The sequence below is a fragment of the Budorcas taxicolor genome, chromosome 20 (genome assembly GCF_023091745.1).
Source record: "Budorcas taxicolor isolate Tak-1 chromosome 20, Takin1.1, whole genome shotgun sequence".
Lineage (NCBI taxonomy): Eukaryota > Metazoa > Chordata > Mammalia > Artiodactyla > Bovidae > Budorcas > Budorcas taxicolor.
The window spans coordinates 39,308,042-39,324,619 of record NC_068929.1 but is presented as its reverse complement, the minus strand read 5'-3'; the positions used below and the strand labels follow the sequence as shown (position 1 = coordinate 39,324,619).

At 42.8% G+C, this 16,578-nt stretch overlaps 1 protein-coding gene across 1 annotated transcript in view; it reads right to left on the bottom strand.

The window, feature by feature from the left end:
- Nucleotides 1–10,410, bottom strand: part of LIFR (LIF receptor subunit alpha) — a 49,493-nt gene extending 39,083 nt beyond the window's left edge. The window contains exons 1-3 of the mRNA XM_052659167.1: nt 10,269–10,410; nt 8,521–8,635; nt 5,935–6,071 (exon numbers count right to left, since the gene is read on the bottom strand). Of these exons, the coding sequence (XP_052515127.1) occupies nt 5,935–6,071; nt 8,521–8,635; nt 10,269–10,410 (394 nt within the window). The remainder of the gene's footprint in view (nt 1–5,934; nt 6,072–8,520; nt 8,636–10,268) is intronic.
- Between the last annotated feature and the right edge of the window lie 6,168 nt (nt 10,411–16,578).

The following is a 16,578-nucleotide window of genomic DNA, read 5'->3' as shown; positions in this document are numbered from 1 at the left end:
AAAAACCATGCTCAAGCATAGGGCCTCTCACAGGGAGAAAACTGGTAAACTAAAAAAGAAAAAAAAAAAAGGCAGCAAGAGTAAGGAGTTCTTAAAATTCTTAAATTCAAAAATTCTTTGCACCTACAAGGGATGAGTATCGTATGGAAAAACTTAGGGGGTCAATGGAAAACACGCATGGTATGAACCTGTTCTATAAAATTCAGGCTTTCTAGTAGGTAGGGCTCTTTCTTGCCTGTGCTCTCCTCTAAAGACAGTTAAGGTGAAAGTAACTTCAAAATCATTGCAGATGGTGACTGTGGCCATGAAATTAAAAAGATGCTTGCTTGCTTGTTGGAAGAAAAGCTACGACAAAGCTAGACAGCATATACATTAAAAACAGAGACATCACTTTGCTGACAAAGGTCTGCATAGTCAAACCTATAGTTTTTCCATGTACAGATGAGAGCTGGACTATTAGAAAGGCAAGTGTGGAAGAACTAACACTTTCAGACCGTGGTGCTGGAGAAGACTCTTCAAGAGTCCCTTGAACAGCAAGATCATCAAACCAGTCGATCCTAAAGGAAATCAACCCTGAATATTCATTGGAAGCACCAATGCTGAAGCTGAAGTTCCAACACTTTGGCCACCAGATGTGCAGAGCCGACTCACTGCAAAAGACCCTGATGCTGGAAAGGATTGAGGGCAGGAAGAGAAAGGGGCAACAGAGGATGAGATGGTAGGATGGCATCACCAACTCAAGGGACATGAATCTGAGTGAACCTTCAGATAGTAAAGGACAGGGAAGCCTGGCATGCCGCAGTCCATGGGGTCGCAAAGAGTTAGACATGACTTAGCAACTGAACTACAACCGTTATATAGCTACATAAAGACAGTGGAAGATTCTTTATAGGAGAAGTTTAAGTGGGAAATCGCTTTTAAAAAAAGAAGGAGCAAATGAGGAGCAACAAGCTGATTCAGAGCCAGAAGGGCCAAGTTCAAGGTGGCAGGGCAACCACAGACAGCAGAGGCTGCCAAGAACTTGGATCCTTCAAATGTTTCAAGAAGTTACAATATAATGATTTAAAATTATGCAACATGAGAGTATTTTATTAAGGCAACACTCGTCTATTAAAATGCTTCCCTCTCTGAAAAGTACACATAATTAACATTTTATCGAAACAGCAGTAGTCTAATCTTCAAATCTTCATAGCTAATATTTCAAGCTAAAAACAGAAGCAGTCATAATTACAGGTGAAAAGATTAAACATACTTCTTTTCACGATTTCATAGTAAACTGCTTTCGTGTACCTGGGAAGCTCCCTTAAGCGCCCATGAACTGTCATCTGCCTGTCTCTCCAGCTAAAATGCACTTGAGGACAATGTTAACTTGCTTTCTAGAAACTTTCCAGCTAGAAAAAAAATATCATCAGTCTTATTTGTGAAGCTGGTATATCTTTGCCCATAACCTCCATGTCCCTTCCACCTTAGGACATCAGAAGATGGGAGCTTTCCCAGGTCTTTCTAAAAGGATCCACAGTATTTATTCTGCCTCAGACAGATCCAAATTTTTAAGAAACTTAAGAGATTAAAAACCTTACAAAGACTTATTTTTTCCCTTGTCCCTGTCAATTAGAAGTGTATTGTACACGCTAAGTCACTTCAGTTGTGTCCGACTCTTTGTGATGCTATGAACTGGAAACCGCCAGGCTCCCTGTCCATGGGGGTTCTCCAGGCAAGTATATTGGAGGGGGTTGCCATGCCCTCCTCCAGGGGATCTTCCTGACCCAGGGATCAAACACACATCTCTTCTGTCTCCTACACTGGCTGTTACTGCTACTGCTAAATCACTTCAGTCATGTCTGACTCTGTGCGACCCCAGAGACGGCAGCCCACCAGGCTCCCCCGTCCCTGGGATTCTCCAGGCAAGAACACTGGAGTGGGTTGCCATTTCCTTCTCCAATGCATGAAAGTGAAAAGTGAAAGGGAAGTTGCTCAGTCGTGTACGACTCTTTGCGACCCCATGGACTGCAGCCCACCAGGCTCCTCCGCTCATGGGATTTTCCAGGCAAGAGTACTGGAGTGGGGTGCCATCGCCTTCTCCTCTCCTGCACTGGCAGGCAGGCTCTTTACCACTGGTGCCACTTGGGAAGCCCAGAAGTTTATCAGATATATATACTTTAAATCTCTTCTTTGCTCTGTATATATACTTTTGAAAGGATCTTAAGATCTGGAAAAAACTTAATTTCTCATAGCTTTATTTAGTAGCAAATTGCCAAAGTACCCAAATCTTCTGATGTACAGCTCCATACCATTTCACAGCATCTCTTCCACATGACAGATGTTCAAAGGTTTACTGATGGACCTGCCTCCCTCTCTTATATTCATGTAATTTGCTATCTGTTTTCTTGAGTAGTGGTAGTAATAACTTAGCATTGGGATACTGTTTAGCTAATATTCTAATCATGATGAAAACCATTATTATTAAAAATGCTATCTGGCTCAGTGGTAAAGAACATGCTTGCCAGTGTAGGAGATGTGGGTTTGATCTCTGGGTCGGGAAGGTCCCCTGGAGGAGGAAATTGCAACCCATTCCAGTATTCTTGCCTGGGAAATCCCAGGGACAGAGGAGCTGGCAGACTGCAGGGTACAAAGAGTCAGACATGACTGAAGCGACTTAGCATGCACAATAAACTTCTAATTGACAAGGACAAGCACAAAAATAAGTCTTTGCAAGATTTTTAATCTCTTAATAACTCTTTTTAAGATTTGGTCTATTAATCAAATGTTACCTAGAGTCCGTCCTGATTTGCCTTTCTAACACTGTTATCTTCAAGTAGTTTTCCAGATGGAATGTTCTTACTTCCTACTAAAAAAGCAGACAACACAAATTGGCTCTTTGACGGAGTCCTGGGGAAATTTTTTTAAATCTGGAATAAAATTAAGTTAGATTCCTCATACCTCACTACAAAATAATTCCAGATGGATGAAAGATTTAAGCATGATAACAAAACCAAAATCCCCCAAATATCATGCGATTCTATTATATAAAAATGAAAACTTGTGGTGTGAAAAACACCACCAAGTTTAAATTTAGGAAAATATTTATGGGAAAAGATTTATAACAAATAGGACATAATCAATAATCATACTATACAGAGAGCGCTTGTGAACTGAGAAGGAAATATGAATTTTCAACATGAGAGAAAATTTACAAAGGACACAAATAGCTCAGAAAAAGAATAAAAATGATAGCTAATTTTTTAAAAGTAAACACAGAAATATAAAAACAACAATGCTGTAATTTGGGGGGCCATCAGATTACAGGGGCCAAATTAAGAGAGAAGGACAATATGCATAGTCCTGGCTAGGATGCAGACAAGCAGGCATGCTCTCATTTGATGTCTGCGAGAATGCAAAAAGATTCAAAATTTTGGAGAAACAAGTGGTAATGGATATCAAGTCATAAAAAGGAAATGTTTCCAACACAGCATTCCCAATTCTATGACTTTAGCTTAAGAAAATCATCACACAAATTCAGCAATGTAGATGTGCAAAAAATGTTCATTAAAGCATTGGATATAATATTGAAAAACTAGAAGTAAAAATCTCAATGATAATAACCACGCACAATCCCAAACTCCCTAACTATCCCTTCCTGCTACCCTCCCCACCTGGTCTGGAACTGGTATGCACAGAGTACTATATTTCAAATGCATAACTAATAAGGACCTACTGTTCATATAATCAAAGCTATGGTTTTTCCAGTAGTCATGTATGAATGTGACAGTTGGACTATAAAGAAGACTGAGTGCCAAAGAACTGATGCTTTTGAACTGTGGTTCTGGAGAAGACTCTTCAGAATCCCTTGCACAGCAAGGAGATCAAACCAATCAATCCTAAAGGAAATCAACCCTGAATATTCATTCGAAGGACCGAGGCTGAAGCTGAAACTCCAATACTTTGGCCACCCGATGGGAAGAGCCAACTCAGTGGAAAAGACCCTGATGTTAGAAAAGATTGAGGATGCAAGAGGAGAAGGGGGTGGCAGAGGATGAGATGGCTGGATGGCATCACCAACTCAGTGGACCTGAGTTTGAGCAAACTCTGGGAGATAGTGAAGGACAAGGAAGCCTGGTGTGCTGGAGTCCATGGGGTCATGAAGAGTCGGCTAGGACTTAAGTGATTGAACAATAATAGTAACTGTATAGAACAGGGAACTCTGCTCAGTATTATGTAACAGCCTAAATGGGAAAAGAATCTGAAAAGAACAGATACATGTATATGTATAAATGGAAAAAAAAAAAAAAAGACATCAATCTAGTTCAGCTTTACAAAGCCTCTATTTAAAACGAGAAAATGAGGCTTCCCTAGTGGCTCAGATGGTAAAGAATCTGCCAGCAATGCAAGGGATCTGGGTTCAATCTCTGGGTCAGGAAGATCCCCTGGAGAAGGGAATGTCTACGCATTCCAGTATTTTTGCCTACAGAATCCCATGAACAGAGGATCCTGGTGGTCTTCAGTCCATGGGGTTGCAGAGTCAGACGCAACTGACTAACACACACACATTTGATTATAATAAGTAGTATAATAAGCTAAAAAATAAAACATAACTTGCTAAAAATAAAATATAATTTGCTAAAAAAAAAATCAATGACAAAGTAATTATGGTACCTCCATTCAATGTAATACTATGCAACCTATAAAAATGGAGATTTACATAATAACTTGAAACTCTATATAGTCTGGTAAGCCTATTATAAAGTAATATAAACTTTACTGTTTATATATATATATACACACACAGAGAGAAAATAAATGTAATTAACACTATTTAACAAAATATAAGTATTAACAATATTTCTCTGCAGGTACTGGCATCATGGCTGATCTATACAAAATAATCTCACATGGATCTCATGTATAACTACAGAAAGAAAATAACAAACATGGCTCTTCTCTCTTTTATCTTGAAGACAGCCTTAAATAGCACTTTCCCCAGACCAGCCAGAAGAGAAAATGAGACAGGTTCTAAATTCCTGGACAGCATGCTTGTTATTATCGTTTCTTTTTATTTTTTTAATTTTTTTTGTTATCATTTCAAAATCTGTGCTATCTCAGACACAGACCACTCCCAACATGCATTCTGTCTGTAAAACTGGCCAGATCACTTGTATTTTCTTTCCCCTGCTTCAGCATAAGTCATCCTTGTAAGACTCTCTATAATATCATTATAACACCATCCCATAATAGTTGTCAGAAGGCAACACATGTGTTTAGCCAACCATTAAAAGAGTCAAGACAACTAGGGTTTTTAAGATCTCACTACACAGAAAAATTTCCATTTTCATCAGCCTGGGTTTATTCATGTTTCCACCCAGCTCGAAGCATTATATCCTAGGTATTTGGTCAACACATCTGTAAAAGATACCAGCGAAGTGCAAGGCACTGGACCAGACACTAGCGGCAGAAGACAGAGTCTCTGCCCTCGGGGAGCCTATTTTCTTGTAAGGGAAACACACAGGGAGCACCTACTTACATAATAAATTATTTACGCAATTGTGAGAAATGCCACAAAAGAGAAATACAGACTGCCAAAAGGAATGGGGTCTCCTCTGGGCAGGGATGGTCAAAGACTAGTTCCTTGAGACAGCTGAAGAATTCTGAAAGGCGTGCAGAAATCAACAAAGCAGACGGGGAGGAGGAAAGTTTGCAACTGCGGGAAGGACCTTAGCCTCTGTAGCACCTATCTGCTTGACCAGAGGAAGAGTTTGCTTTCATCGTGATCTTGCCTGTGCTCCAGAGTTGGAAGTGAGATCACTGGGCACATGGGAGTATTAGTATAACAACAGATATCGAAGAACGGTACATTTCTGTCAGCTATAGAGCATTACAATACTAACAAAGTCACCCTTCTGAGATATTTTCAAATCAATTTTCTTTTCAAATACTTACAAACGTTTTTTTCATTTAGTATGAATTTACTTTTGGAACTTCCAAACTCATATAAAGGGTTTACTGTTATTTCATAAACACCAGGTAAAAGAGGTGGGATTTTACTATTTTTCTCCAATTGATAACAAGAACGGGACCTGAAATATAAGAAATCAAAATTCAATTAGCAGATAAACTTGAGTGCAATTTTCATAAAAACTTGATTGACAAAAGACGCACTGAAAAATACTTCATGTTTTTTTGTGTACAAAAATATGACAGGTCATACTGCATTTCAAGACTGAAAAAAGAGAGGAAAGTGGTCAGTCCATCCATGTAGTGATAGTAAAACTAACCAGATTGAATCAGAAAGTAAACAGAGTAAGCAGAGATGATTCTCTCCAGAATCTTAGGATTTCAGCATGCACTTCAAAGCCCTACCCCAACTTTCTCTGGGCAGGCTTGTCCCCCACCTCGCACACCTGTCGCCCACTTGTGGACCACAGCATCACAGGGTTCCCATCACTGCGACTTCAACTCAGCCTGTCTGCTCCGCTGTCTTGGCTCATGGTTCAGTCATACAAAATGTTCTCATCAGCTCTGCTTTCAAAGAGCTTCTAGTTCCCACCCATTACCTCTCAGACAAAAGTGAGTTTTTTCTCTGTAGTTCCATGGGCTTTTGTATCTTTACAGGGCATGTTTACATGCTCTGTTATTCACATACATTTTTAACTTCACATAAAAACTTTAATTCAAGCAAAAGGACTTTGCGTGCCTCCTGCATCCCTGCCCTGTTCCGCACAGGCTTCCTCACATTACTCACTTAGGACTGAGGACTTGAAAGGGTCGGCTCGCCTCCTCTCAACCTCACTTGTGAGGTTTCTTTATGTGCCAGCAACACAAAACCACCTGAATTCTATAAATCAGGCTTTTCACACTTTGATACCATTGTACCCAATATCCTCCCCGGCTGGAATGGCTTTCTGTCCTATTTCTGCTGAGCAAATTGAGTATTCCCACTCCACAACCATGCTTCTGACAGCCTCCCTGGACCTCATACTCCTTAGTCAGTGCTCCCTCAGACCGTCACAGACAATTTCCATCGGCACTTAATCCACAGCATCGTTATGATCTGCTTCCTGTGAACTCCTGCGGCCAGGATAACTTCCTCTCTGTAGGGCCTGCAGTGGTTATTAGTGTGATTTACCAGATTTTTCAGATTCTCCCCTTCTGGGTTCAAAGGAGGATGGCCCTTCCCTGCTCCTCTGAAGCGAGGCACAGCCATGTGACACTGTTCATGGAGAAACTGAGTGGAAGTCACATCTCTCATGTCAGGAAGGAAGCTCTGAAAGGCTGTGCTCCCCTTCTGCCCCGTCCCAGTGCATTAAAAGATGAGGGTCCCCTGGAGGGTCCCCTGGCCTGGGTCCCTGAGGGCAGGACGAGGGGCAGAGATGCCAGATGACCCCATGATAGACACAAGACACAAGCAAGAGTAATCCTTTATTTTCACTGCAGAAAACAATGATATAAAACCTGAGGGCTGTCTCTGCAACAAAACCAAGCTCAACTTGGCTGATGAACGAGCACAACACAACTAATGCTCGATAAATCTACATGCACTGCGGAAAAACCCGAGTGTACTTAAATCTACATTTATGTCTCTTTACAGCAGGACCACTCATCAGCACACTGGTGCCTGGAGCTTGGCACCGAACTTCTCTGGCATTGCGAAACAGCTCTGAGGCCTGCCGGGGTCAGGGAGGAGCATGCAGAGTGTTCCGGCCTGCAGACACCCTGAGGGCTTCCACTGCAGGCCCCGGGACTTGTAGCTACTGCAAGAGGGGGTAAGGTGTTATGACAGAACCTGCCGCTTGCCTCCTAGCACCCACCTTCCCGCTCCCCTGAGTGACATTACCCCAGGTTTACTCAGGCACATTGCCATCAGCTCTGAGAACACATCACCCAGCCTCTCACGCAAATAGGTTTGGCCACTGGATGAAGTTCTGCCAGTGAGACGGAGGCAGACACCTCTTCAGGGAGTCTCTGAAGAAAATCATCCTTCCTGTCCTTCCTGCTTCCTGGAATGCAGACACGACAGCCACCCCGGAGCAGCACCTTGAACCAGGAGACCACACGCTGAGGACGGCCGGGCACCACGGGAAACAGGAGACTGGGTCTCTGGTGGCCACGTGCACCCATGTCAGCCTTGAACTGTTCACCCCGGACCTTTTACGTGAGAGTAAATGCCTGTCTACTAAACTGCCACTACTGACATGTTCTATTGGAATCTGAACTTGAACCTCTCTGATACAGGTAGGCATTAGTCTAGGACAGACCAGTCAAGCTTTCCCACAGCTTATCAGAACCCACAGCCCATGAGAAGTGTGTCCCATACTCAAAATGCCCACGACAAAAGAATCAAAGTCATGGCCAAGGGAAGGGTTTGTTTCCACCCTGACTGAAGTTAAGAGTCACCTTTTTAGGAAACAGAGAGCTGGGATTTTAAATTTCTTTAAAAAATTTCCAGAATAAAATCTTTATATTCTAAAATTAAACACAAGGAACCTTTAGGTTATAACTTTAAATTAACCAAAGTATTTCCATTACCGGTTCTCAATGCAAACTTCATAAGAAGCACCACGACCTGCTCCAGAAGGTGCTCTCCAAGAACAGTCCCACACTTGTAAATTGTTAGTTACACACTTCAAATCATGAGGAGTACCTGGAGAAGGAGAAACAACACACATACACACACAATGCATATTAATTTAACTGCACGTAAAGGTCAACAAGTCAAAACCATCCCCAGATATAAGTACAAGCTATGTGTCTGCAGAGGGCCCAAGTTCTTTATGCAGAGATGAACCTGCAGTCACAGGAAGTGACTGGTTTTCTATTTCTTTTTTGTAGCTTTGGTTTAAAGAAGCTAGCAAGTAAACTGATGAAAGTGGGCCAACCACTAGACCACTTAGGGGTTAGGCCTCCCTCAAAAATTCCACTTCCAGGCAACTAATATAAATAGAGGGAGTGACTGTACTGATTCAATGACGGGACCAAGAAAGGGCCTGGGAGAATTTTAATCTACAGTAACCCCATTTGCAAAAAAACAAAAAAAAATTTTTTTTAAAGTAACTCTAAGACTCTAAGTAAAAATAAAAACTGTGTATCTCTTATACCACAAACATAGCTTCTAAGCACTCCTAACTACTACTGCTTCACAGCTTGTTACTGGACTGCCACCTATACAGAAACCCCATAGCCAATCTTTAGGTTTTTATGAAGCATATCATATACATGGTAATAGACTCACATGAGTCTCTGGAAAATAGACATTTTGTGTAGGCCTAAACAACTAAAAGGTGACAAGCAATTCAGAAGATTCTAGTCCTAATAGTCCTGACTGACACAACATTGGCTCATGGAGTACATAAACACTATACAGTGAAGAACTCATTCTAAAAAGACAATGGAAAAGAAAGAAAGGAGAGGACAGAAGGAGGGAAATAGGGAGGAAAAAATGGAAGCAGGAGAAAAGAGAAGGAGGGAAAGCAATCAGAGTGTGAAAAAAGGTACTCTATCTCAGATTCTCTATATAAATATCTATTAAAAAGGCTTCCTCCTTAATTTTTACACATTATTGGTATGATATTCACTATAGCAATAAATTATAAAGCTATAAGATAGAAAACAAAAACATCAGAAACACATTATAAATCATTAGTAACATAACAATGTTATTGAATAGTAATTTTGGGGGAAAAAAGGTATGTTTATGAAAATAACATAAAAACTAAGCTCAGAGGCAGAGGATGAAAATGTTCTTTGTACAGTAAGAGAGGTAACACCTACAAACATTCTTAACGCTTTTAAATAAGATAAAAATGAATAATATAAAATTTAAAGTAGATATTTGGATTTCACTTGTGTGACATTCTGAAAGGAAAGATTACAGACAGAAAATAGGCCAGTGTCGGCTGGAGGTGGGGCAGGGAGGGGCTCACGCCAGAGGAACAGGGGCATTTTCTGGAATGATGGATCTGCCCTGAGTCTTGATTGTGCAGGTGGTTACATGACTGTATGCATTTGTCAAAACTAATAGAACTTTATCCTAGAAGGGTGAATTTTATTTTATTCCAACAGGAAGTCATACCTTACTTTTTTAAAGGGGAAAGAATACTTAGAACCATCTCTTTACGGGCCTTTTTAAAAGAAACCAAAAGTACGTTTTAAAACATGACAAAGAAATGGAGTTTAACCACAACCTGAAGGGTTCAATACAGACTCAAGATCACTTCCTAATCTAAACAGTAATGACGCTGCAATCAGTTCATCTTCTCTGACTCTGATGCACTTACTTTTTTTCTGGCTGTTTACTTGATTTGTTAAATACAGAAGCACAGCTGTTAATAAGAGCCACTGGAAATGTGAAGTCATCCTCACTCTTTTGCTGTCCACCAACCAGGATGGTCGTTTCAAACATAAAGAAATGTCCATCATCTGTGCGCTGCAATCAGTTCTGCACAAGGAGAAAAGAATTTCAAATGGTGCTCAAACTGGTTCAAGACACTCCTTATCCTGTGCACATCAACACTGAAAATGGATACTGACAAATACCAAAACCTGCTGTGCATTAAAGCCATGGAGAGACAACTAGACTCAGCTGGCCTGGCTTTGGGGGACGTGCCAGTCGGACACAGCTGCTGCTCCCGGAGCTGTTATAGGGTCAATTTTCAAATGATAGGCTTCAAGTTCAAGATTACAACAGAACACATATTTATCAACCCCTCAGTACTGCCAGGACAGAGAAAAGCAGTGCCTAAAACCGAGGTCTTGACAATTTTAAGTGATACATGCAATGGCGTTTTTAATTAGTATATATTACACTTTTACAGTCACTTATGTACAAGAATACTGGTTTTCTTTTCCATGTACACTGTGATGTTAAGTTTCTATTTCATGTACTTTTAGACAGTTTAAGGAAAATAGCAGGGTCACGAGTCACATACGGAGGACTGCAGATGCGACAAAGATACTGCCAATGACACGCAAATGACTGAGACGTAACGAACACCCCAACAGCTCTAGCCGGGAAGGGCCCACTGGTGAACGAGGCTTCAACCCGAAGCTGCTGAAAACTGAAAGCACAGGACGAGCAGTGACTGGCCCTGGTGAACAGCACAGAGGGGCTGCATCAGAAGCAGGCGCTGTTCAACCCCAGAGCTCCCAGAGGTACCTGTCAGCCTACCCAGCACCAGGTCCCCCTCTAGACACCAGAAACTGAGCCAGACAAAGTCCCTGCCATCGAGGACCTTAGATGCTAGTTCTGGAGATACATAAGTAAACAAGAAGAAATTTAAGGTCCTGATACAAACTTTAAAAACCAGAGGAGGTCGATGTGCATGGAAGTATGTGAGCGATGGTCTATTCTCTGGGCTGGGATGTGACTGACCAGAAGCCTGCCATGATAAGATCAGGGAAAGAGTGGCAAGAGCAAATACAAGGACCCTAAGATGAGGACCGCTCACCAGGTTCAAAAGTCAGGAAGAGGGGCTGAGAGGACGTGGGCCAGTCAGGCCACAGAGAGCCTGAGGTCATCTAAAGGACACGTGCTTTTATGGGGTCGAGATATAAGCCACTGGAGTGTTTTCATCAGGGGAGGTCCACGATTCCATCTGCACTTTGGGAAGATTTCTCTCGCTTCTATATGGAGCACAGACTGTACGGGAGAATGGAGGCTAAGGAACCAACGTCCAAATAAGATAATCAGCAGTGAGGACTAGGATTCTAAAAGGAGATGGTGAGAGGCCATCAGATTCAGGATCTGTTCTAGAGATGGGGGACCTTACAAGCCATTATAGGCAGGGCAGGGTGGTGGTTAAAAACAGACAGGTTCTGAATCGCAGCTTCTGTACCTACTATGTAACCTGAACCACTCCATGCTTCAGTTTCCCCATCGGTGAAGTAGGGATGATAACTGTATCTTTAAGTCTGTTGTGAAGATTAAATTGTAAATTTAACAGACATGTAAGTGCTATAAGCATATTTTGTATATTATGTAAGGTGAAGAGAGAAGTCAAAACGGACTACTATATTTGGTGGAAAAATAACACTGGATGGATAGTGCATGCTCAGTCACTCAGTCACGTGTGATTCTTGTGACCCCATGGACTGAAGCCTGCCAGGCTCCTCCATCCATGGGACTTCCCAGGCAAGAATACTGGAGTGCGCTGCAATGTTCTACTCCAGGGGATCTTTCCAGCCCAGGGATCGAACCCATGTCTCCTGGACTGGCAGGCAAATCCTCTACCACTGAGCCACCTGGGAAGTCCCTGGATGATGTGCTGTGCTTAGTCGCTCAGTCACATCCGACTCTTCATGACCGCATGACCTGTGGCCTGCCAGGCTCCTCTGTCCATGGGGATTTTCCAGGCAAGAATACTGAAAGGGTTACCATGCCCTACTCTGGGGGATCTCCCCAACCCAGGGATTGAACGCAGGTCTCCCACATTGAAGGCAGATTCTTTACCAACTGAGCTACCTAGAAAGCCCAAGAATACTGGAGTGGGTAGCCTATCCCTTCTCCAGGGAATCTTCCCAACCCAGGAATCGAACCGTGGTCTCCTGTATTACAGGTGGATTCTTTACCAGCTGAGATACCAGGGAAGCCCTCTTGGATCGATAGTGGTACCATTTAAGTTCTCTCTGCCTGCATGAAGATGGGGGCAGTGATTCACGGAGCCTAAGCTCAAGGATTCCAAGATCTGTTGCATAAGTCAACTTTGACATGCTCCTACGCTCCACTCCCAACAGAAGTGTCCCCCCTGCAGAACATCAAAAAAACGTTGAGGACACAGAGCACTAATAAAGACATGGCCGTCAGAGGAAAGCCTTTCACAACTGACCCTGATGCATTCCTCTGAGTAACGATGTTCCCGTCCACTGTTACTGAAAGAAACTTGCCAGCAACAAGTCCTCAAAGTGTGCTGAAAATTCCTTGTCAGACCTAATATTACCTCATTTGTATATTGGAATAGACAACTAAGGATCATAAAACATATAAGCAAAGACTAAATCGTTAAAGAGAAATTCAGGATAAAAAGTGTCACCAAGAAGAAAATAAAAATTACTACCAGAGGAAATAGGGATAATATGAGAAACAGGAAAACTAGAAACACACACAAAACAAACAGAAAACCACCTCTAAATAGTCTTCTCTACGTACGCATGGCACAGTCATAAAAACAAGAAGAGGATGCAATAAAAAAGGAATAATCAGAAACAAAAATAGCTCTTACACATTACATACAATGGCTGATATTAAAAGACTTCTAATGTGGCTTTCCAGTGGTCATGTATGGATGTGGGAGTTGGACTGTAAAGAAAGCTGAGTGCCGCAGAATTGGTTCTTTTGAACTGTGGTGTTGGAGAATACTCTTGAGGTCCCTTGGACTGCAAGGAGATCCAACCAGTCCATTCTGAAGGAGATCAACCCTGGGATTTCTTTGGAAGGAATGATGCTAAAGCTGAAACTCCAGTACTCTGGCCACCTCATGTGAAGAGTTGACTCATCGGAAAAGACTCTGATGCTGGGAGGGATTGGGGACAGGAGGAGAAGGGGACGACAGAGGATGAGATGGCTGGATGGCATCACTGACCCGATGGACGTGAGTCTGAGTGAACTCTGGGAGGTGGTGATGGACAGGGAGGCCTGGCGTGCTGCAATTCATGGGGTCGCAGAGTTGGACATGACTGAGCGACTGAACTGAACTGAATGAAAGTTAAAACAATGAGTAATCTTTCAGAATAAACAAAAGATAGAAAAATGTGAGAAGAGATATGAGCAACAGGAAATTGGGGGAAAAAACACAGTGATTGAACATCTGAGAAACTGGAGCCTACTAACAAGAGAATTCAAAAAACACATTTCTTAGTGAAAGCAAATGACGAGATGGCCACCTGTTAACTGCTGAGCACTGTCACACACAGTCTTAACTAAACAAATACGAGGGACAAGCATACAATTCAAGTGTTCGCCATTCGTTTCTGGATGAATAACTTCCTAATCAATCACAGGGTTGCTGAGTTTACTTATTAGAATGAAAACGTATTCATGGAATGTCTAAAATGCCAATTGCTAAAGTTAGGTGGCGTGCACAGGAACAGCTGAGTAAAGAGACCAAACATGACCATACCATGACTGAAACAATCACAGCCCATATTCACAGAGTGTCTGGACATTATCTTGAAATAAATCGATTCCTCACTACAAGACAACATTTGTTCTAGAAAAGAGGAGAGTGTCCCATGAAGTGGCATGTGGGGGATGGAGGCGCCTGAGGATGGCTCCGGACGGGGATGCTGTGGATTTAAGACTCTCACCCTGGCTCCATTACTAGTGATGGTGTGACTGAATGCAAATCCCTCGATCCCTCCTGGCTTCAGCCCCAACCAGGGCGGCAGGGAGGCAAGCTCCGCCCAAGGTCTCTGTGAGAGGTTCCCCCAAGCAGGCGGGGATATTCCGTTCCAGTGGGCAGGCACAGCACACTGTGCCAACAATCCCATTAGGGACTCCACTGAGCAGGTCTGTGAGGGTCAGGGTCGGGGTGCTCAGGAACAGAAGAATCAACGTCACTGTCACCAAGGCTGGCTTAGCTGAAAATAGCCAAGATGATAAAAAGGACTTTTTTGTTACAACATTTACACAGAAAACCTTCAGTAAGACATTGAGGCCATACAGTATCAATATGCTCATCAAGTATCTGACTTCTCTACCAAAGGGACTGACTGGAGGCTGGAGCAACACATGAACAGAGCTTTCCAGTGAACAGAAAATGAGGACGCAGGAAACTTGTCTCTACTCCCTCCCGACAGATAACACTGTCAGAACTTACTTTTTTCCACCAATGCCTTATTCCTTAGAGGAAAGCATACCTTTTATTGAATTTCAGGAGCTAATTTTCAAAACTAGGTGAGCTGTCTCTCAACACATAGAAGAACACAAATGTAAATGCCAGAGGGGTAAGAGGGAAGAAATCACACAGGCAGGTGCCAACTAGAGCCCTGTGTCCTCGCATGGGGGAGAGCCACCTGCTTGGAAAGTGGCAGCTACGGGCCTTGTTTTGCCAGATTTTCTTCTTTTTCAAGAGTAGGTAGAAATCTGGGATTTTACATGAAAAACTCAAACTTTTAAGCATAAAGCAGCTCATTCATATTTTTCAAACATCCTAAAGGCTAAACAGTGGACTCATTAGAAAAGGCCCTGATGCTAGGAAAGATTGAGGGCAGCAGGAGAAGGGGGCAACAGAAGATGAGATGGCTGGATGGCATCACTGACTCAATGCACATAGGTTTGAGCAAACTCTGGGAGACAGTGAAGGACAGGGAAGCCTGGAGTGCTGCAGTCCATGGGGTTGCAAAGAGTCAGATATGACTTACTGACTGAACAATAACGAAAGGCCAAATGAGGTATGTCTTTGGGCTGCCCAAGGGCTACCAGTGTGTCTCCTGAGTGATATAATTACCTTAAAGGATTCAAAAATGTCAATAAATCCTCTGTTTAGGAAAACTGATCACACAGAATCAATTTATAAAACTGCTGACCTGAAAAAAAAAAAGATCTATCCTTTGCTTGTTTGTTGCCATGTCTTTGAATGTATCGGCCCTGAGAGTGTATCCTGAGAGCCGGGATGCAGGTTGCGGCCCCTCCCACAAAAGCTCCACACAGGTGCTGTCTTCATTCTGCTAGGCTCTGAGAGCTCTGCCTCCAGCATGCGTGAGGTCCCAGATCTTTCTGCTGAGGACAGTTAGAGAAAAAAATGGAGAAAAGCAAAGCTAAAGGCAAAAGAGCACCAGGAACTGCAGTCCTGATAAACTCTGTTTAGTTGTGTTAGCTCGTTTTTTTTTTTTTTTCTTTTCAGGGGGTGAAGGGGAGACAGGAAGGCAGAGAGGGGGTGGGAATGTGACAGAGAGTGACTGAGCGCATTTGGCTGACGCAAGTCTATCCTGCCCTGAGACAGAGCTTGAGAAACACCTGCTTAGGTGGGGGGAGGTGAGTAAAAACCCAAAGCATCTTTATCCTGAGCCCCTATCCTTGTCATCACAGTGAGATAACTCCCCTGTCATTACCTCGTCAAAGGCATGAGACACTTGAAGGAGAAAGCCGCTTAACTGTAAGACAGCAAAACAAATGTGCAAGCAGGTGGCTGAGTCTGCAGGAGAGGAGATGTCTGGATGGTCACCCCACGCAAGGGAAACTCGATGGAAAGCAGACAGTGTCCTACTGCTGGGTCCCATCCTCCCAATGTCCCTTTTCTTACTGTTTTCTATTAGGGAAGATAAAAATCATTAGAAAAAAAAAACCCTCTGATCATCATCCACTTTCCTAATTCCACTTCTCACTAGTACCCCCTACTCACAAGATCTCAGTTCCTCAAGCTCAGCCCTCTGGAGAAGGCTCCCCAGGAACAGAAACTGCAGGTAGGTAGACTCTCCTGTATTAGTAGAGTCAAGTGCAGGGATTTAAGTAAAACGAGATGTACCCATGGAAAACCTCAGCCTGGCTGAACTGGGAGGAGGGAAGCAGTGAGGAGAGGAAAACACAGACTTCTCAACACTGAGAGCTTAGAGGTCATCTTCCAAAAGCTGACTGAAAATTATTTCCACACT